Source organism: Lentinus tigrinus, assembly GCF_003813185.1.
Source record: "Lentinus tigrinus ALCF2SS1-7 unplaced genomic scaffold L226scaffold_46, whole genome shotgun sequence".
Lineage (NCBI taxonomy): Eukaryota > Fungi > Basidiomycota > Agaricomycetes > Polyporales > Polyporaceae > Lentinus > Lentinus tigrinus.
In genome coordinates this window covers 99,080-118,094 of record NW_027137955.1, presented here as the reverse complement: position 1 = coordinate 118,094, position 19,015 = coordinate 99,080, and the positions used below count along the sequence as shown (strand labels likewise).

General features: G+C 57.5%; 10 protein-coding genes across 10 annotated transcripts; 2 read left to right on the top strand and 8 right to left on the bottom strand.

Annotated features, from left to right (window-relative positions):
- Window positions 1-530: 530 nt before the first annotated feature.
- Window positions 531-1,253, bottom strand: L226DRAFT_539720 (uncharacterized protein). Its single transcript, XM_067681725.1, has one exon. The coding sequence runs from the start codon at window positions 1,229-1,231 to the stop codon at window positions 545-547; it is 687 nt and encodes a 228-aa protein (XP_067530111.1). The 5' UTR covers window positions 1,232-1,253; the 3' UTR covers window positions 531-544.
- Window positions 1,254-2,316: 1,063 nt separating this feature from the next.
- L226DRAFT_539717 (uncharacterized protein) lies at window positions 2,317-3,028 on the bottom strand (the record flags this gene model as incomplete). The annotated part of the gene is made up of 4 exons (XM_067681724.1): window positions 2,949-3,028; window positions 2,856-2,920; window positions 2,683-2,813; window positions 2,317-2,351 (listed from the first exon to the last, which is right to left on the bottom strand). Exons 1-4 carry the CDS (start codon window positions 2,961-2,963, stop codon window positions 2,317-2,319), a joined length of 246 nt encoding a protein of 81 aa, XP_067530110.1. The 5' UTR covers window positions 2,964-3,028.
- Window positions 2,965-3,720, bottom strand: L226DRAFT_575535 (winged helix DNA-binding domain-containing protein; the record flags this gene model as incomplete). The annotated part of the gene is made up of 1 exon (XM_067685210.1): window positions 2,965-3,720. One exon carries the CDS (start codon window positions 3,718-3,720, stop codon window positions 2,965-2,967), a length of 756 nt encoding a protein of 251 aa, XP_067530109.1.
- Window positions 3,721-4,962: 1,242 nt separating this feature from the next.
- L226DRAFT_575534 (uncharacterized protein) lies at window positions 4,963-5,638 on the top strand (the record flags this gene model as incomplete). Its single annotated transcript, XM_067685209.1, has 3 exons — window positions 4,963-5,106; window positions 5,164-5,338; window positions 5,400-5,638. The coding sequence occupies 3 exons, from the start codon at window positions 4,963-4,965 to the stop codon at window positions 5,636-5,638; spliced, it is 558 nt and encodes a 185-aa protein (XP_067530108.1).
- Window positions 5,639-6,834: 1,196 nt separating this feature from the next.
- L226DRAFT_539713 (uncharacterized protein) lies at window positions 6,835-7,604 on the bottom strand. The gene has a single exon (XM_067681723.1). It carries the CDS (start codon window positions 7,580-7,582, stop codon window positions 6,893-6,895), a length of 690 nt encoding a protein of 229 aa, XP_067530107.1. The 5' UTR covers window positions 7,583-7,604; the 3' UTR covers window positions 6,835-6,892.
- Window positions 7,605-8,831: 1,227 nt separating this feature from the next.
- Window positions 8,832-9,404, bottom strand: L226DRAFT_616776 (uncharacterized protein). Its single transcript, XM_067686949.1, has 2 exons — window positions 9,056-9,404; window positions 8,832-8,982 (listed from the first exon to the last, which is right to left on the bottom strand). Exons 1-2 carry the CDS (start codon window positions 9,372-9,374, stop codon window positions 8,861-8,863), a joined length of 441 nt encoding a protein of 146 aa, XP_067530106.1. The 5' UTR covers window positions 9,375-9,404; the 3' UTR covers window positions 8,832-8,860.
- Window positions 9,405-9,552: 148 nt separating this feature from the next.
- L226DRAFT_616775 (uncharacterized protein) lies at window positions 9,553-11,009 on the bottom strand. Its single transcript, XM_067686948.1, has 2 exons — window positions 10,622-11,009; window positions 9,553-10,566 (listed from the first exon to the last, which is right to left on the bottom strand). Exons 1-2 carry the CDS (start codon window positions 10,834-10,836, stop codon window positions 9,660-9,662), a joined length of 1,122 nt encoding a protein of 373 aa, XP_067530105.1. The 5' UTR covers window positions 10,837-11,009; the 3' UTR covers window positions 9,553-9,659.
- Window positions 11,010-11,526: 517 nt separating this feature from the next.
- L226DRAFT_575530 (xylose isomerase-like protein) lies at window positions 11,527-13,010 on the bottom strand (the record flags this gene model as incomplete). Its single annotated transcript, XM_067685208.1, has 7 exons — window positions 11,527-11,643; window positions 11,707-12,068; window positions 12,161-12,246; window positions 12,309-12,341; window positions 12,391-12,521; window positions 12,585-12,669; window positions 12,733-13,010. 7 exons carry the CDS (start codon window positions 13,008-13,010, stop codon window positions 11,527-11,529), a joined length of 1,092 nt encoding a protein of 363 aa, XP_067530104.1.
- Window positions 13,011-13,116: 106 nt separating this feature from the next.
- L226DRAFT_271877 (uncharacterized protein) lies at window positions 13,117-14,639 on the bottom strand. Its single transcript, XM_067673480.1, has 4 exons — window positions 14,527-14,639; window positions 14,189-14,440; window positions 13,558-14,063; window positions 13,117-13,487 (listed from the first exon to the last, which is right to left on the bottom strand). Exons 2-4 carry the CDS (start codon window positions 14,417-14,419, stop codon window positions 13,223-13,225), a joined length of 1,002 nt encoding a protein of 333 aa, XP_067530103.1. The 5' UTR covers window positions 14,420-14,440; window positions 14,527-14,639; the 3' UTR covers window positions 13,117-13,222.
- A 1,679-nt stretch (window positions 14,640-16,318) lies between these two features.
- Window positions 16,319-18,499, top strand: L226DRAFT_539707 (uncharacterized protein). The gene is made up of 4 exons (XM_067681722.1): window positions 16,319-17,578; window positions 17,752-17,914; window positions 17,967-18,021; window positions 18,082-18,499. The coding sequence occupies exons 1-3, from the start codon at window positions 16,397-16,399 to the stop codon at window positions 18,005-18,007; spliced, it is 1,386 nt and encodes a 461-aa protein (XP_067530102.1). The 5' UTR covers window positions 16,319-16,396; the 3' UTR covers window positions 18,008-18,021; window positions 18,082-18,499.
- The last annotated feature ends 516 nt before the right edge of the window (window positions 18,500-19,015 follow it).

The window sequence follows — 19,015 nt, the reverse complement described above, 5'->3', positions numbered from 1 at the left end:
ACTTCCGTAAGGTGCGTAACATGTCGACCCTGTCATCTGCGTAGCTTGCGTAATCCCTTCGTGACGTCTCTTGGAGAGTTTTCAATTCTGCGTGCAAATCGTCGTGGAGAACCTGGTGCGCGTCGCAGAACCCCTGGCCAGATGGAGTTCTTCTGCTGCAAGGAGTGTCACATCCTTCGTTGAGTGCGCGACATCCAAGTCGCATGTTTTCCAACCTGTGAACGGTTCTGTTAATTTTCAACCGCCACGCGATGGTTACGGCTCACTGATCGCTAATTGCTTCGATGAATGGCCACAGAAACACTGATACTGGAAGGCGAAACATGATATCGGATCGGTGGGAAGAGGATACAAGTCAGAGGAGCAAGGCATGTGGGACACCGTCCACCGCAGCACTTGTTACCAGGAGTCTGATAAGGTTCGTGCTGGATGCGCACCTGCCGTGATCTTCAGGTTCCCAGATTGACATACTCTCGAGAGGAAAAAAATACAGGCCCTCGACCAGCGCAGCGCACGGAGAACGAGCCGTTGTAAAAGTCCCACCTCAGCACCCCGTACCGTCCTCGTCCCGCACGTTCCCGGGCTGATACAACCCATGCGGATCACCAAAGCACCTCCCCGTCTCCCGCCTCAAATGCCGCCTATACGCATCCCGCCTGCTGAACGTCTTCTTGCATCCCCCGACCATGAATATCCCCTCAAACTGCCACACCTCGCCCGCCTTCACCAACTTCTCCGGCACACCGTGCTCTGCGGCGTCGAACACGGGCACCCCGCAACACACCCACTGCGGCGCCTGCGCGGGGCGCGTGTGCGTCGCAATGTGCCGCCTCAGGTCGGGCCCGCGGCGATTCTGCTGGACGTGTGGGCAATGCGGGCATTTCCAGCGGTTGTGCGGGGCAGGCGCGGAGTGATTGGGTGTAGTGGCAGAGGAGGAAAGGGAGACTTGAACGTTACGACGCTTGCTAATGATGAGCTCGTCGTTCGCGGAGTGTGGCTCAGGAGAGGACGTCGGGTAGGGTGCGAGGGGAGCAGCGTGACGAACGCGAGCATGTCGGTGTGGATCACCAGCAGCTGAAGCAGTATAATCGGGGCTTGGTGATGGAGCGGTGATGAGAGCAGGCTCGATGTATGCCGGAACAACTGGCGCGTCGGTAGATGCAGAAGGATACAACACTCCAGGCGTGCCGGAGACGTCGTAAAAAGCGCCATCGTGTGCGAACGGATACATTGCGAGCATATCGTTACTGCTCCCCGCGAGGTGCTCATTGGAACTCGGATAGAGAGCGTCATAGGGTAATTGGGGGCCTGCGATGTCGAGGAGATCAGGAAGGGGAGCGGTAGAAGCGACTGGGACCTGCGCGAGCGCGAAGTCATCAAAGACAGTGGTCGAGCTGCATGCCCATTGCGAGTTCAGACTGAGGAGGAAGTCAGACCATGAGACAGGTGCGGAGAGATACTGCAGGTACTCACTAGTTATCCGAGAGCTCCTGTTCCGCGTTCACGTACGAGAGGAACGAGGCGTCCTCGCTAGAGATAGTGTGACTTGGCCCGGCACAAACCGGTGCTTGTTCAAAGACAGAGTCGCGCAGGTATTCGGAGAACACGGACGAGTCCTCGTAGTTCGCAAGGCCCGAGTCGAAGTCTTCGGGACGCGCTGAGATGGGGAGGGGATAGGCCATCATCCTGGGGGAGGAGAGTCGCGATGCGAGGAGTCGAGGGGAGAGTTGTCTTGAGGCCACTCCATCATCTCTCCGGTCTTTATGCTCGACGGGGGGCCAGGGGACGGGGGACCTCGAGGACGACGAAGGCGTTGGGTCTGAGCAGGGCTTGACCTTTTCCGGCGACCGCACGCCTCCCGCCCACACGTGTGCGCGTTTGCCACAACAGAGCCAAAGTTGCCTTTTCACCGAGATGCATGATCGTCTCACGACCCCTTGAATCTTGTCACCTCTCGTGCACCTGGCGTGGCTCCCCTCGACATCCTCATCGGCACCAGTGCCCTCGTCCTCGTCCGTAGGAGGCCGGCAAGCCATAGTTTCCAACCTGTGAAAGCCAGAGCAGATTCACCTCTCCCAAACGGGCTTTCTTGTCAGTCAATTCAGCCGCAGGATCAAGGGATGTGCTCAAGGTTTTGTCTAACCCATACTCTCCGCGGCTCTTCGACCGCCAGCAACAAAGAAGGAAGACGTTCCATCGAAGAGTATTGTCCAAGCAAGTCGAAAACAATAGTCGTAGTATGTAGGAGCTCGATAGACGTATCCACAAATATGCGTGTACGGAGGAATGGCTGGATATACCAAGATGACATGGAGCTTAACTGTCGATCCAACGCCGCGCAGTCTTCTCCGCTCGACACAGAACATCGAAACGATGCAACCCTCATGACGATTATTAGGACCGCGAGATCAAGTAGGACATGAACTGAGCGTCCTCTCTCGCTGTTGTGGGTCGCGCAAACTGCATCACCAATGGCTTCGTCATTCCGGCGACGAGATGTGGCATGGCCTAGGATGCTTGGTCTGCCCAAGGCATCGCATCCAACGAGCAATTCAGTCGTTCCTTCTCCGTGAAGGGCAGTCGTGTCCCACCCAGGGTTCGTCATAAGCGATCGAGGAGAGCCTAGGACAAGTTAGGGTTAGTCCAAATGCACCTTATAGTTTCCGTTCCAGCACGACGTACCACACGAATCAACGTATGCACGAGAGTCTTCCATAGAATTGAATGCTTCGATGTAGTCGCGTAGTCCGCCAGCGCCCTCTGTTCGAGGCGTCCCTCCCGCCCCCTGAGTATGCAGCCACTGGAAGGCGAACCTGGGTGCATAATAGCCAACGGTCGCATATCATCCCAAAGACGGTGCATGATCCAGCCCTAGAAATATAGCCAGAGTGAGATTCTGATAGCCATCGTCAATCAGTACCTGTCAGCGCGAGAGGGTAGCGACTCACCAACACATCTGGCATCCTACTCGTCCCATCGCATCGCGGACGGCACCCAATATGATACGCCGTACTCCTCATCCTGGTCGTCCAACCAGCAGAGACCGTCCCTCAGCAGCATATTGCTCAGCGCTGTCCGTGCACGCTCTTCTGTCCATCCTCTTCGCCCCACCAACGCCTGCTCCGAGACCCGTCCACCGTCTTCCTGAGCGACCGCAAGCACCACCGCCTGGTCCGCATCGAACTCGCGCGGCACGCTCCGCACCATCTTCTTCCCGCCGCCCACATCGATGACCTCGTACCCCGCCGACAGCGGCTTGAGGGTCTTGATGCTCCGCATAACGTCGTCCTCCGTGATCACATCCCCTCCAACCCCGCGCAGCTTACTCACCAGTCGTATCAGCTCTCCCATCTCGATCAGCCCTCCATTCCGCTCCCGGGTGCTCACGCAGACGTCGACGATCTGCACCCCGAGCTCGTACTGCCAGTCGCCGAGGTTGAGCATCTCCGCCCACCAGCCGCCCTTGCGTGGGCCGGCGAGCGGGTCGACGCCGATGGTGGTGCACATCTGCTGGAACGCATGCCGAAAAGAGGGCTCATGGCGGATGCGGTCGCGGTGTGTGGAGGCGTAGTGGGCGAGTGCGCTGCGGAATTGGGCGAGCTGGGCGTGGAGGAGGTCGAGCTGGGCTTGGGAGATCTCGGTGGATAGCTCTGCGAAGGAACGCTTGGATTGCTGTTGGCGGTCGAATGCCGCGATGCCAACTCCCCCGAGCCGATGCATGTCGTAATTCGGACTTCAGAGAGAAAGGGGTGGGTTCAGGCAGAGTTCAAAATGTCTAGGAACGCATTAGTTCGAGGACGAGTTACAGTATGTATGGCCGCAGAACATGATAAGATAGACGCTCGGTCTAACAATGCCATGGGCCATGGGCATGCCCAGTGTCTAAAGGTCCCGATGCCGCCGGAATAATGCTGGGCTCGAGAACGACACACTGTTGATAAGATCGAGTTCATCTGACAATGAGGATGATTACAAATGGGTCCATGTGATCTTGAAGAGGAGGCTCAGGGAGTGAGACGCGACCCGGAGCTCGCCATGGTCGTCAGACTCTGAGTAATGTCGAATGTCGTCAATGGTGAAGTTGCGCAGATAGACGTGCAGCACCGGAAGGCCCCCAATGCGAACATTTGGTTTCTGTGATCGGGAACGCATCGCGGGAGGACTATGTGGGGCGACAGAATGCGAGAGCGCTTGCGAGGTCGGAGGAGGTGCTCGGCAATCCTCGAAGTTGCGCCCATCAGCTTTATTGACGAGCTTTGAACGCGTCGAAGAATTGAGTAGCCCTACTTGAATACCAGCGGCAGCCCGAACTCGTCTACCATCAGTTCCCGCCGCCACTACGAAGAGTTCCGATGTATGAACGCCGGCCCTCCATCGCACACTTAAAGCGTGGGCTTTCATAGAGGGAATTGAGTGGTAGGGCTTCTCGGGCGATGAACAATTCTCACTGTCATCGGACATACGCTGATGAACTATCCTGGACTCTGAGTAGATTTTGGCGCGCTAGAAGCGGTCCGGACAGTACGACCTCGGTAGATGCCTTGCACCATGTTTTGTCCACGCCTCTGGAGTCCGGCGGTGCTTTTTACACATAAAATGAGGGGCCCCACTTCTTTCTCCGGTAGACTCCTCGCCTCACCGCGAGCGTTATTGGGCTTCATGCGCTCACAAGCATAGACTCCGCACTCACACCCTAACAACCCAACTGACGCCTCTATGTCCATGTCCACCGCAGATGTATGGGAGCGGTCGTCCTCGGCTGCTGGAGTCAACGGTGACCTATTGGAGACCAAGACCATCATAACTCCTATCATGCCGCTGCCAGGGAGGAAGCTCTTAGTAATAACAACAACGCACAGAACGAGTACGTACCTCCTCTTGGCTACAAAACGGTCCCGCATACGATCTTGGAACGTGGCAGGCATAGTGGACGATGGTTGCGTCCTACCTCTCAATTCTAGCATGCCCTCTTTGGATATCTCGGCGAAAAACAATAGTCAACAGCCGGTCAAGGACTCGGAGGAGACCAGGAGTCCGGCTGCGACCAATCTGACACATGGAGACGAAGTGAGGAATGCGGAGAACCGCAAGAGTGTCAGGAACGCGGTGAGCGTTACAATCAGCATGGGCGTGACAGAAGGCATTGATTCCGTTAGCGAACAGTGCATCAGTTGTCATGAAAAGCATAAAACGTGCGATATAGTTCGGCCATGCATGCGCTGCTTGAAGGCTGGGATCGACTGCAAGGACCGGGTCCGCAAGCCAATCGTTGCGAAGAAGCACAGCCGAAAACCCGGCCTGAGCCGTCGGGGGCGCCAATCTATCGCGAAACAACCAGGTGAGCTATCTCCTGTTGGCCCTCGGGTGACCCAAGACAAACTCACGCGTAAATCCGTCAGAATCGGCGACGGCTTCCACATCTACAGTGACGCTAGACGCTACGGAGCCTAGCATGCACGCAGCTGTTCGTGGATCTATCAATGCGGGCAACGACTGGCCTATTCGAGTGCTGTCATCTTGGAACGACGCTGACCTCGACGACTTCCTCGCCGAGCTGCACAGGCCCCTCGAGGGTTACATGGCTCCGTCGCAGGCTGACGCCATATTCCCCGATCCTCTCCTAAACGGGGTGAACTGACTATCGTCAGGATGCTGAGGGGACCTCAGTGTGCTCTCGCTAGCAACCGTCCCCTGCACTATATGGTCTCTGCGTTTGCGTTCTCGTTCCCTTATCTCGTAAGCTCCCCACACTGCTCCATCCGCTCTGCCTTCGCTCTCCCGCTCTCCTATACCAGCTTCTCAAATATATGCTTATGCACGGTGTTTGCTAGTTCTCAGCTTTGCGCTTCGCTTGTAATGCCTCATCGCTCTCGTATGCTGTATCCAGCCCCACGTCCCTCAGAATGTATAAAATATTGTGTGCAGTAGCAGGGATAGCTCAGCACCTGCGAACAGAATGGACAGGCATCCAAGTAGTGGTCGCGCATCTGACGATAACAGCTATGTCGCGAAGCGGGGCTAGTACTCCCGCCGCCACAGACGCGTCGCGAGGGAGTGCATCACCTCACGTGATCGCATAGTCAACAGAAAAGCCAACCGTAAGCCCTAGAGCATACTCTCACCTCCGGGCTTACTCGGGCTACTTCCACTGTACGATGTCCAATTGGAGTCTACGTACATTGGAAGTAGGGACGCGATACGAATCCAGTGATGCTCATGGACGGGCTCCAGTTGACAATTGTCGGTCTCCGGAACAACAAGGTTCTCAGAGACTCACGACATCGAGATACAGTGGCTCAAAAGAAAGCCAACCCCTCGCAGTATATAACAAAAGGGAACCTGGTAACCAGCGAAACGAGCGCTGACAGAATGACTCACCGGACGATCCCATGGCTTCCGCTGTCCTGCGACCACTCAAGACTCCTGCGCCGCATTATTCTGCTTCAGCTAGCCTGTCCGTCTTCATCAAATACATGGATGAGCAAACCTGAGGTAGCTTTTCGCTTGGGGCTGGAACTTTGGCAACTTCGAGGTCGGCGAGATATCTTGATTACGAATAGAAGGTTCATCCGATACAGCGCAAGACAGGCAGGCAGGACCGCAGCAAAAGTTCGAGAGGCTTTGGACTTCAGAGGTATAGCTGAGCATAGGTATGTAGATGCACCGTTGTCGGCGTGTGCATCCCAGCACTTCAGATTATTGCGGTCGGAAACAAGCCAGAGGCGTTTGCGGTCGCAGGTTGCGCACGAACAGCGCCTATGTAAGCTTGATTCCCACGCTGGTATGGCATCTCGTCTCTACCGGAATGGACATATACTCTCGAGAATGAACCATACAGGCACTCGACCAGAGCAGCGCACGCAGAATAAGCCGTTCGAGTGAAAGTCCCGCCTCAGCAACTCGTGCTGTCCTCGTCCCGCACGTTCCCGGGCTGATACAGCCCATGTGGATCCCCGAAGCACCTCCCCGTCTCCCGCTTCAGATGCCGCCTATAAGCATCACGCCTGCTGAACGTCTTCTTGCATCCCCCGACCATGAACATCCCCTCAAACTGCCACACCTCGCCCGCCTTCACCAACTTCTCCGGCACGCCGTGCTCCACGGCTTCGAACACGGGCACCCCGCAGCACACCCACTGCGGCGTCTGCGCGGGGCGCGTGTGCGTCGCAATGTGCCGCCTCAGGTCGGGCCCGCGGCGATTCTGCTGGACGTGTGGGCAGTGCGGGCATTTCCAGCGGTCGCGCTGGGCAGGCGTGGACTGATTGGGTGTGGTGGAAGAGGAGGAGGGAAGGGAGACTTGGACGTTACGGCGCTTGCTGATGATCAGCTCGTCGTTCACCGAGTGTGGCTCGGAAGAGGGCGTCGGGTAGGGTGCGAGGGGAGAAGTGTGACGAACGCGAGCGCGTCGATGTGGCTCACCAGCAGCTGAAGCAGTATGATCGGGACTTGTTGATGGAGCGGTGATGAGAGCAGGCGCGATGTATGCCGGAACGACTGCCGCGTCGGTAGATGCAGACGGATACACGGCTCCAGACGAGCCGGACGCGTCGTAAAAAGCATCATCGTGTGCGAACGGATACATTGCAAACATATCGTTACTGCTCCCCGCGAGGTGCTCATTGGAACTCGGGTGTAGCGCGTCATAGGGTAATTGGGGGCCGGCGATGTGGAGGAGATCATGAGGGGCAACAGTCGAAGCGACTTGGACCTGCGCGAGCGCGAAGTCATCAAAGACAGTGGTCGAGCTACATGCCCATTGCGAGTTCAGACTGAGGAGGAAGTCAGACCACGAGAGAGGTGCAGAGAGATACTGCAGATACTCACTAGTTATCCGAGAGCTCCTGTTCCGCGTTCACGTACGAGAGAAACAAAGTGTCTTCGCTAGGGATGGTGTCACTGGGCCCAGGTGCGTGTTCAAAGGCGGAATCGCGCAGGTATGCGGAGAACATGGACGAGCCCTCGTAGTTCGCAAGGTCCGAGTCGAAGTCTTCGGGACGCGCTGAGATGGGGAGGGGATAGGCCATCATCCTGGGGAAGGAGAGTCGCAATGCGAGGAGTCGAGGGGAGAGTTGTCTTGAGGCCACTCCATCATCTCTCCGGTCTTTATGCTCGACGGGGGGCCAGGGGACGGGGGACCTCGAGGACGACGAAGACGTTGGGTCTGAGCAGGGCTTGACCTTTTCGGGCATGTCCCCCGCCCACACGTGTGCGCGTTTGCCACAACAGAGCCAAAGTTGTCTTTTCACCGAGATGCATGATCGTCTCACGATTCCTTGGATCTCGTCACCTCTCGTGCAGCTCGCTTGGCCTCTCTCGGCATCCTCATCGGCATTGGGCCCTTGTGCTGCCACACGAGGAGGCCGGTAAGCCGGTAGCATAAAACCCGAAGCTCTCCAAGCCACAATTTCTTGCCAGTACATCCAGCGGCAGGTCGGGGGAAGTATATACGCTGGAGGTTTTGTCGCACTAGTACTCCCCCTCTTCGACCGCTCGGCCACAAAGACTGTAGACGTTAACTCGAAAAGTAGGCTTCAAGGATACCGTACGCCACCGGAGTAGCATGCAGAAGCCACTCCAGACTTGTCTGTATGGAACGCAAGACATCGATCCGATGCAACCCAGGCCGTATTGAGAAATGCAAGATCAGGAGGATAACGACTCTGCTCGAATATCCTCACGACATCATTCAAAAGCTAGGCTCCCTTGTACTGGTCTATACCGGGATGAATAATAACAAGAGAGACGGTTACCAACATGCTCGTGTTGACACTCGGTAACGCCGTATGGATGTACCGTACTCACAGACACTAATGGCGCAAGGCGACTTCTGTATAGGCAGTCGGACTATCTTCTGACAAAGTCACCAACCCAAGCCTTTGTCCGAGAGCTCCATCTCCCTGCTTTCGATGCGATACAAGAACGCGAAAGCGTTCTCTAGCCTGTACTTGAGCACCTCGAGGTATTCAAGGTGTGCACTGTCGACTGCCCAACCGCGTGTCGGCGCGACCCGGTCAAAACTCACGCATGGGAGTAACGTCCAATAACGTCTACTCACCCTGTGTAAAGAATCGTCGATGATGTTCCTCCCTTCCCCTGACAGCTCTCTCTAAACAATCGAGGTACGCCCTCGAGATCTCCGCGACGTGCACGAGATCCTCCTGCCCGAGACCCTCGACGTACGTGTCTCCCAACCTGACGAATGCCTCGTCCAAGGCCTCCATCTCCAGCGTCGCTTTCTTGTACGTGTCGGTCTTCTTCACGTACAGCTGGTGATGCTCTTCGCAGTAGTGCGTCCCGGCGGGCGGGACCTTCCTGCACTGCCTCTGCCACCCGTCCTTTGTTGTCACCGGAGCCCAGCAGCGCGATTTACCCATCCCGTGCAAGATCGTTCAGCAACGCGACGGACAGTGTACGGAGGGGGATAGGAGGCAGGATGTGCGCGCGATAAAGTCTCGGCCTTCAGCGCGATGCCTGCCATAAAGTTCTCTTCGACGGCTTGCCTCGTGTCTCCCATGCCCCTCACTCTTGCCAGTGGAGGGAGTGGCGCTACCGCTGTAGTGCCAGTGAAGAATTTTGAATACAATAGAATACGTATCTAGCATACAAATCCAAACCATGAGTACATAAACGTTCGCAGAGGAGACCTTTCGAAGAAGAATTCAAGCAGCGCTCGCGCCATTGCCCGGCTGGTACGGGGCCTGCGGGTCTCCGAAGCACTTCCCGGCCTGGCGGTTGAGATGGCGCAAGTACGCGTCCTTGCGGCTGAACGTGCGCCGGCACCCGCCCACCATGAACAAGCCCTCGTACTCCCACACCTCGCCGTTCGCGACCTCATCCGGCACCCCGTGCTCCGCCGCCTCGATGAGGGGCACCCCGCAGCAGAGGTAGACCTTCTCCGCCCTGCTGCCCGTGTGCGTCGCGACGTGCCGCCGGAAGTCGGGCCCACGGCGGTTCCACTGGACGAACGGGCAGTGGGGGCACTTCCAGGGGTTCGTGCTACCGCGAGCGGCGGGCGTGACGGGCTCGCTGACAGCCTGGGCCTCGGCGGATGTGGACGGTCCGACTTGGACATTGCGCCGCCTCAATGAGGTGAAGCCGGGCACGATAGGCTCGGTCTTGGTGGGAGGACCGCGCGTGATGGGCGGAGGAGAGTAGGAAACGCCGCGACGGCGAGCGCGATTGGCGCGACGCTCGTGGTCGGCGGCGTAGTCGTTGGATGGCTCGAGGTGCGGGGACAGGGGCTTGTGCAGGTCCTCGGGCGCGATGCACGGCGGCGGGAACGACGCAGAGCCGTACGTGTCGTGGTAGCACCGGTAAGCTAGGGCAGCATATTCCTCGAAGTTCGCGGAACCTTGGGCGTGGCCCCGGGTGTTCCCGATCTGGTAGACAGGCTCCTCGACGTAGTCGAAGTTGAGAGACTCGAGGAGTTGGCTGAGTGCAATGTCTTCTTGGGTGAGGAATGAATTGCCAGCGGCGAAGCCAGAGCTAAGCGCCATAGAGCCACTGGTAGGCGCCATACCCGCGAGCACGGGAGAGGAAGATGTGGACGCCATTCCGAGCGACAAGCTAAAAACGCCGTAAGATCGGTGTCGCCCAGCATGCAAAGAATGATGTTGCTTACTAGTTGCTTGACAATTCCTCCTCGATGTCCATTAGATCTTGCCTGATGGCAGCGGCCGTCGTGGGGCTACAAGCCCCGACGAGGTCGTAGAGAGGGCATTCCTGTGCCTCTCGGGTGACGTCTGGACGTCCATCGACGTCCACGTACCCATATGGAGACCTAACGGTGCAATATGAGGTGGTGTGGGCCACATCGAAGTGCTGGGGGGAGGTCATGTCGTGCAGAGTAGGTGGTGATGTGGCACAATGTAGGAGTGGTTGTATGTTTCTCTACCGATACCGTTCAGCGGGCGATGTAAAAAGGAGGAACGAGCAACGGGAATCGTCGAGTATGCTGGGGTCGTCTGGTAGCGGGGTCGCTGGACATGGCGGAAGATGGGAGATGGGATGATAGCGGTGGTCTGTGGGCGAAGGAGTAAACAGAATGCTACTTGGGTCGCGCGAACGAGTGATCTTCCCACGACCCCCCTCAGATCTCTCTCCCTCGCTCGTATCACGCTGCCGTTCGAGGGCCTCCATGCCCCTCCTGTGTATCTAATGTGGCCTGTATGTGGTCTGTTGTGCTTTTGGCATATACGCAGGGGGTATATGCTGACGATCCAGCTATTGGGAGTCCTCTAGCAGCGAAAAGTAGAAGTTGCACGTGACTTTCCCATTTTGGGCTCCATTCCTTGCCGCCCACGCTGGCGTTGCTGCTGGACTTCCAACGCCAGTCCCTGTGCTCTCGCTCTATTCCATCTTGCAGCTCACTTCAACGCTCTTATATTGGGCAAAAAGGTGATAGCTGCCAATTCGTGCATCTCTAGAAGGCAACTTCGGGTCTAATATCGCATACAGGTTTATGCCTGCGAGCGTGCAGGTCAGGCTCAATCTTTGCTACCAAAGCTGACTCTGATGCGTGAAGCGTCAGAACCCGCGCTCCTTAAGTCTCTTTAGCAAGAACTTGTGACTCTCCTGCGCAGCATTTGTCCACTTCGATGGGACGTCCTTATCCTCCTTCGACATATCCTCCTCGTAGAACACCTGATGAGATGGTCAGCCATTGCATTTACGGTGAGCCCACAGCCCCACCCGTCGCATGCGCACCTCGTATGACCACGGGCCTCTCCAGCCCGTCCGGAGCACCGCTTCGCACACATCGAGCACAGGGAGGTAGCCGCCCCAGCTCTCGCCGTCCTTCCGTGGACACACTTCGTCCATGTACGGAAGCGGCCGCCACGCGTTCGACCAGGCATATAGCGGCCCTATTCCCTGGTCCTTGGCTTCTTGCAGCAGCGTATCCGGCGCAACCTTGCGCGAGCCATCGGAGATCTGGAAGTAGAAGATCTTCTCTGGGGGCACCGTGATGGCGAGTGCTTTGAGTGAGGACGCCAGATGCATCACCGCGGACCCTTCAGGTGGGTCCTGGAGGAGACCATTACGAGAGGTGGGGTCGGCGTATGCGCGGGCTACGGGGAGAAGTTGGTACCGGTATGCCACCAGTGGCGTCACAGGTCAGGTAGGTTGCGGGTGATATCATGGATAGTGGCCACCAACTTACCGCAGATCTGGAAGGTATCTAAGCAGAGGCCAAAGTTAGGTCGGTCGATGCGCTTGCAAATCTCCCAGATGTGCTCCCAGGTGTTCCTACAGGTCGGTTGGTTAGCCATACACCGCAGACGCAGAGGTGAGTGATGTCAATGACGTACACGTAGGCCCCCCAGGCCCACAGCTCGTACGCGCTGTCTGTACGTGAGGATAATCACCCATAACAGAAAATGAGGTGCATACATGCGGATTGGTGGGTCCTGCGCTGCGGCCTCGTCCGCGAGCTTCCTCAGGTCTCCCGCGATGACATCATAGTCACTGCTGCTGGACTCGTCGGGCGTTGAGCCTACCTGCAGCATCTCGCATCCTAGAGCCTACATTATATGCATAGTGTTGGTGTACGATGCAGGAGAGGTGGTCGGAATGGGGAAACTCACCTGCAGAACCTTGAACCACGCCGACGCTCGCTCCAGCTTGGCAGCTCTCTTCGAGGACTCGCCGTATCCTTCGAAATGGTCGAAGCTTCGCGCATGAGTGTCAGCATTAGAAGCGTTTTCGCGGACATGTTGAAGTTGTTGAACGTACGGATGCACCGCCAGTATTGAGAGACCCAACTCCGAACAGAGCTTCCTGATATTGGTAGCCGCCTGCACAAGCGTGTCTAGGTCACCTTTGCCACTCTCGTCTAGCTTCTTGTACCCCCGGTGCTCCTGCTCTGTGTATGCCTCGAGGTCCGGGAATCCAAGCTCTGCCGCTGGGAAGCCTGCTTCTGCGATGGCTCGAAGCTTCAACGGTAGAGTGTGAGACGGGTGCATGCCCGCTGAGTCCGTCGAGTACGCAAGTGAGCTCGTGAGTGGCGCCATTTGGTCGTCGCGGTAGAGAAGTCAGAGGGAGATATAGTCGTGGATAGTCCGGCAAGATGAGAGATGGTCAGGACATGCTACTGTGTTGAACCGAGGACGTCGTCGTAACGGATGACGTCATGCCATACTCAACGCCAATTCTTCACGACGTACTGCAATGTTGAAAGGGTATACGTTCAGGTCGATGCGCATCGACGTGTTGCTCATCTCGATTACAACCCTCTTCCTGACTCTGCACACTCACACCGCCGGACTCCCCTCGGAGTTATGGTGGTAGTGCATGACACTAGAGTTCTGCTCCGATATCGTTGTGAGCATGAATCAAAGATGTTGATGCCGAGTAGACCCTCGTATGTACAACCCATAGAGCTCGATTTCTGCCTCCATGACAAAGCACCCCGATACCGATCACTGATCGGGGCTACAAGAACATCTAGGTTCGCGGAGGCAATTCGCAGGGAGTCCATACTCAGAAGACTAGGTAAGTACATACACTGAGATCAGTCATCTGGCGGTTTATGTTTCGTAAGCATTGTGGCGAATCCACCTTCGAAGAGGATGCTCCATCCGACTATCCACTGGGAACCACATTGACGTCCGTCGAGGCAAGCGGGGACGTCCGTATCTGTGCAGAACTTGTCCTGACGAGTCCATCTGTATAATCCAGAAGACAGACGGAGAAAGACAGCGGACGCAACACAGGTAATCTGTTGCGCGCCGCTTAGCGGGAATATCCCAGCTGGGTGTCCGCGTCCGATCTCCGACCACGTTCCTCGGATCCATCACAGCGCACAGGGACAGGCTTATCCCCATCACGCTCGGTCGCATGTCATCGGGAAGCCGAATGACAATCTGACAGATGACCGCTAGGAACATATGTCGGCGACTAAAGGAACAAGGCGCAGACGCGCGAACTCCAGCTATGCGGGCGCCAGGAGAGAACACGGGGTCGGAGGCCGACTGCGTCGGCAGCGTAGTGGACCTGGAGAGAGCACTTGTGGCTCCATGGAGTAACTTGGATTGGTGGGCGGTCTCAAGGCCTGAGTGCGTGCACTTCGTCGACGATACGAGGCCAGACGAGAATGTCGGGAGCGCCAGATGCGGGCAGGTGCGTGGGGAGGAGATGGTGCACGTGCAACAAGGTTTGCGAAGCTCGGTAGATGAGAAACGCGGCTTACTCGCAGCAGCGGCGAGGACCACAGTTCATCGCCGCTGCACATGTCCCGCGTGCAGCAGCATCGCCGCAGGCGGACGGCATGCAGGCACCTCCTAGGACTCCACCGGGGCCATTGGGAATACCGAGGACGGACGGAGGCGGGGCGCGTTGCGAAAATGCCCATCGTCGCAGTGGTCCCCTGTGAAGGCCGAGGCGGGGTGCCACGAGTAGAGTTGGACAGGTCTTGCGGCATGGGACTGTGCTGTTAGGCACCCTGGGGTAATTCGGTAGTCACTAGTCAGCACTGGACGAGAGACAGACTAACTTTGCACTCAATAAGCGTTGATTAAACCCACGTACCGCACAATGCGCGCCGCAGCGCGACTCGAAGCCGGGCAATTTGCTGGGCACTGCTTCCTTTAGTCAAAATTGTCGCGGCGTAGCATGGCAGCGCGTCTGCGACAGCATCCGACTTGCGATGTAGAGTTCATCGACGATCATCTGCCCATAACTGTGAGAGGCATATGCCTCGAGCTAGCGTGAGCAGAGGACCAGCAGAACGCGGTGTCAAATCATAGTCGCCGTCATCGCCCCCACGAGACGGTAAATGGGAACAGAGGACCATCACATGGCGATGCGTGTGAACGCGAGGAGACGAGCGCGGCAGGAAGAGCTCGTAATGAAGAGTCGAGCCAGAGTCTTCGCGAACGAGTACGGCATCGATGCAGCCCTAGCCAAGCAGTGCAGACGCATTACGGGTGGATGCGACGAGCAGCTGGGCCGCGATGCGTGGAGATCCGAAGCGGGCGTAACCTTGACTGGAGAACACCGGGCGTTGGATAGGCGGGGGAGACATGTCCTCGGCGGTCTCTTGATTGGGTAAGGGAGCCGATAGGAGACATGTTGACGGTCAGTGTGGCACGTCGACGACCGTTCTCATCGTAGCCGCGACAGCGGGACGGCGAAGCAGGACGAGTGCAGCACACGAGGCGGCCAGGCGACCCCGAAGATGGCGGTCGCCCTACCTACCTGCGCACACCATTGCATCTTTAGAGACGGCCGGACACCCGCGCGAGTGTCCGCGTTTTCAGGCCCGAGATGAAGGCCACGGGCGTGGCAAATGAAAACCTGCAGGTGATGTGAGTCAGATATTTCCCTCGAAATGAGTGTTTTTGCAAAATTCACTGAGAACCTTGCGCTCCGTCGAAGCTATTCCTGCTAGCTAGCAGTGCTCCATCGATGTGTCCAAAATGCCTTCAGAATGCGAGAGGGGAGAGAGCAGGGAAATGCGGAGTTCCAAAGTGGTGGCAGAAGAGGAGATGGGCGTTAATCCTTCTCGTCCTCCTCCTGCTTTCAACCATCCTGCGCAGAAACCACGACTATCTTCCGGCTGCAGCATCGACGTGCCACTCTTTGTACTCGACACACTAGCTGACATCGCTGTCCAGGGCGCGCGCGGGCGTCCTGGAAGGCACACGGGAGAGCACCAGAGCGTGGCTGGCCTGATCATGCGATACAAGATTCTCCGATCATGAGAAATCGGGACGCCTAGAAGAAGGTGAGAGCGTCTCGAATAGAGGATGCCTGTGGGCGACAAAGGGCGACAGCATCGATGCCTCGCTCCGGTCGGCCGTGAGATCAACACTGGGCTGAGGCGGAGCCGCGGAACAATGTCTCCCGCAGCTATCGCAGTTGCATGGCTTCCAGCTACTGCAGAGCATCTGTGCGGTACCTGTGTATCCGCCTACGCTAGAAGCAGCTGCTTCTGAACCGCAGACCGGTGTAGGGAGAGGACGGAGGGCGGGCAAGTCGGAAAACACCAGTGGCTGCCCGCCGTTGTTCAATCGGAGTTGACTCATATCCACCTGATATGTGTCCGGCGACCCAAAACATTGGACATCTCTGGCCAATCTCTGGCTGGGCAAGAGTCTGATCTAGCCGGTTCCAGATAATCGTGAGCGTGTACGATCGCCTCGCCTGGAACACGTTCCTGTTCGACAGCCTGGACAGGCAATTCGACGGTATTCAGATTGCACAATTATCCAGATGACCTCAGTAATCCCCGCTCCAACAGAGTTTCGCCCCCCACCGCCGTCGTGGTCCGACTGTCCCACCCGGAGGGTATAAGTATCTTTATCTCTCTCGGCGTTCCACCCTTTTGTCTGTGCTGTCACTGCGCTACCATCACTGCTTTGTACTCATCCCTCCGTCTTTGTTCACGACCCTAGGCATGACAGAATACGCCACTGACCCAGAGACCATCCAAGAGTATCTCAACTCGCGCGAACGATGCGCGAACTGGGTCAACATCCATTCCCAAGGGCTGAGCTACGTCTCCCCCTCCTCGCCACCGTCGATCTTAAGCGACGATGACACACCAATGTATGGCCCGAGCGAGTCCGACGCGTCGAGCTCGCACTCCCTGCCACCTCGCATGCTTCTGCGCTACGACGATGGCCGACCAGATATACCCATCTCCCAAGATCCCTCGCCGACGCATAGTCGCGGCCAGCCGCAGTCCTCCCGCCACCGATCCCGATCTGGATCGTTCGCCCCGCCTGCGCCTGCAGCTGCAGACGTTCCTCACCATCCTGCCCGCTATGCGCAGACACTGTCGTATGCATCGGGCTCACGGTACGCACCCACCGGCGCGCCAGAAAACATCCGCGTCCTGCCGTCGCGGCAGGCAGAAGATTCTCAGCGCATGCCGGCGTCTACATCATCATCCCACCGTTCTCGTGCACCCCCACCAGCGCAGGGCATCTTCCAGCAACCCTCGATCCACGATAGAGTTCCTCCCCTTGCAGATCATCTCCACACGTCCAACCGAAGCGTCTTTGCGCCCACACCGAGGCATGCGACCACGACCTCCGCCCAGCCCATCCCCGTCATCGCTTCTCCGACGCATTCGCATCCAGCCCCGGGCGGTTCTCGATTCTACGAACAGCCCGGCATGGCTGCGTCGACGATGCAAAACGGGCTTCCGTACCACTATGCACCGCCCGCGATCGTCTATGCCCCATCTGGGCGGCACGCGTCCAAGTACCAGCCACCCGCAATTGTCTACTCTCCCTCGTCGCACGGAACTCGCCGCGCTCCCGCACCAGGAATAGCGTATAGCCGGTCCGACCCTCTCCCACACCCCACCCAGTATTCCCCTGTCAACGCTGGCAGTACGCCCTTCCCACCCGTACACGGCTCGTCTTCACATCATTCTCGCCCGCGCGCGCATAGCACTGCGGGACACGAGCAGAGCGGAGGACGGACTCACGGCGGAGTTCCCTCTTCTTCACGGTCGCGGACACGGACGCGGACGCCCTCGCTCAGTCCAAGCGACAGCGACACTTCCAGCGACACTTCTGGAAGTACCTACTACGTCTTACCGTCGCCTGGCCAAAAGGTCCAGATCATCGTAAGTGTTCATATCTCCCGATCTCTCAACGTGGTTCAGGGCTCTGCTGCGCTGTCCGATCTCCTTGACCTCCCAGCCTCGATCCCAAGCCCACGATTCACCGCATGTCTTTCATTCTACTTATCGAGCACACGGAGATTGCTGACACTGACCGTCTCGGTCTCTGTGCGCAGGTGCCGAACTCGGCGTCGGTCTACACCTCCAAGCCCCACACACACTCGTCGTCGTCGCGGTCACCTCGCTCGCCCACCTCGCCGGAGAGCCCGAAGAAACCGTTCTTGGCCAGGATATTCAGCCGCGGCTCTGGTTCGGTGGATTCGCGCGGCTCCAGCGGGGGTAAGCGGTTACTTCGCAGACATACTGTCGGAGGTACTCACCTCTCGTCAAGTTCGCGCTGAGCGGGGACGAATCCCTATCCCGTGGAGATAGTTGGCGTCTCCACCGTGAGTTTACTGCCTCGTTGTTGTGGCGCTCCTGCGCTAACTCGGATGCTTTGTCTTCAGCGCGCCTCGGGTGGATCTGGTAACTGAAACTCTACCAGCCAACCTCCGTTTCCCAATGGGGACGCACCATTCTCGTGACACACACGGTACTGTGATATTCCTCGTTTTCCGTTTACCGTTCGTATTTCCCTCAGTTCTCCACATTACATACACCACACGCTCTTTGCTTTCACCCATGTTACCCCGTTTCCACATCTGTATCACACCCATCCTACACCACTCCTTCATCTGGCATCGGGTTCTGGTTCTGGGACTGTGTTGCATCGTCTCATCTGAAAGTCATATCCCTCGTGTATACCGTCTGTCACCTGTACTGTTACGAAACGACCCCGTAGACGTATTCCCCACCGTGTAATACATACCATCATCGTCCGAATAGACATTCAGACTGCTGGCTGCCATCGCCTCACGCGTCGTCATCGTTATGTAAACCAGTGTGCGGGCATCAAACGCTGCATGCAAAGTTCCCGACGAAGTCGAACGCGAGGCTGCCAGGGCGCAGGGTGTCCGGCGACCCGGCCCCTGCCGCCTGGCTTCCGACTCCTCAGTTTGCCCTGAAGTCGCGCAACTGCCTGAACTGGAGCGACTGCGCCGATATGGACCCTCCGAAGGCACACAGCTTGCGCGGAATCCGGATGATACCATGCCGAGGACCTAATCACGGAACGAGGCGTCGGATGCGTAGGCGGATATACACCCGACACCCGTTAAGCTTAAGCTCGTGCGCGACTGCAGGTCTGACGGCACAACTTCTCCTCCAGGGACGCAGAGTCGTCATGTGAACCTTCCGAGTGACGATATGGCAAGGCAGTTCAGGAAGCCTTGCCTGTATGGGGTATGGAGGTTACGCGACGGTGGAGTCGGAGGCGATTTGGAGGCGGACGTGATAGGAAATCCAAGCGCTGCGCTCGCACTCCATGTACACGCCCCGAAG

What these genes read in the sequence shown, in the direction of transcription:
- L226DRAFT_271877 (XM_067673480.1), bottom strand. Translation starts at nt 14,419, where the DNA reads ATGCCGCAAGACCTGTCCAACTCTACTCGTGGCACCCCGCCTCGGCCT. An exon ending in GGTCCTCGCCGCTGCTGCGA is followed by an intron (nt 14,064 to 14,188) that starts GTAAGCCGCGTT and finishes TCGTCGACGAAG; the next exon opens with TGCACGCACTCAGGCCTTGA. An exon ending in ATGGAGCATCCTCTTCGAAG is followed by an intron (nt 13,488 to 13,557) that starts GTGGATTCGCCA and finishes GTACTTACCTAG; the next exon opens with TCTTCTGAGTATGGACTCCC.
- L226DRAFT_539720 (XM_067681725.1), bottom strand. Translation starts at nt 1,231, where the DNA reads ATGTATCCGTTCGCACACGATGGCGCTTTTTACGACGTCTCCGGCACG.
- L226DRAFT_539713 (XM_067681723.1), bottom strand. Translation starts at nt 7,582, where the DNA reads ATGTATCCGTTCGCACACGATGATGCTTTTTACGACGCGTCCGGCTCG.
- L226DRAFT_616776 (XM_067686949.1), bottom strand. Translation starts at nt 9,374, where the DNA reads ATGGGTAAATCGCGCTGCTGGGCTCCGGTGACAACAAAGGACGGGTGG. An exon ending in TCGACGATTCTTTACACAGG is followed by an intron (nt 8,983 to 9,055) that starts GTGAGTAGACGT and finishes GCGGTTGGGCAG; the next exon opens with TCGACAGTGCACACCTTGAA.
- L226DRAFT_539707 (XM_067681722.1), top strand. Translation starts at nt 16,397, where the DNA reads ATGACAGAATACGCCACTGACCCAGAGACCATCCAAGAGTATCTCAAC. An exon ending in GCCAAAAGGTCCAGATCATC is followed by an intron (nt 17,579 to 17,751) that starts GTAAGTGTTCAT and finishes CTCTGTGCGCAG; the next exon opens with GTGCCGAACTCGGCGTCGGT. An exon ending in TTCGCGCGGCTCCAGCGGGG is followed by an intron (nt 17,915 to 17,966) that starts GTAAGCGGTTAC and finishes CCTCTCGTCAAG; the next exon opens with TTCGCGCTGAGCGGGGACGA.
- L226DRAFT_616775 (XM_067686948.1), bottom strand. Translation starts at nt 10,836, where the DNA reads ATGACCTCCCCCCAGCACTTCGATGTGGCCCACACCACCTCATATTGC. An exon ending in GAGGAATTGTCAAGCAACTA is followed by an intron (nt 10,567 to 10,621) that starts GTAAGCAACATC and finishes CGGCGTTTTTAG; the next exon opens with CTTGTCGCTCGGAATGGCGT.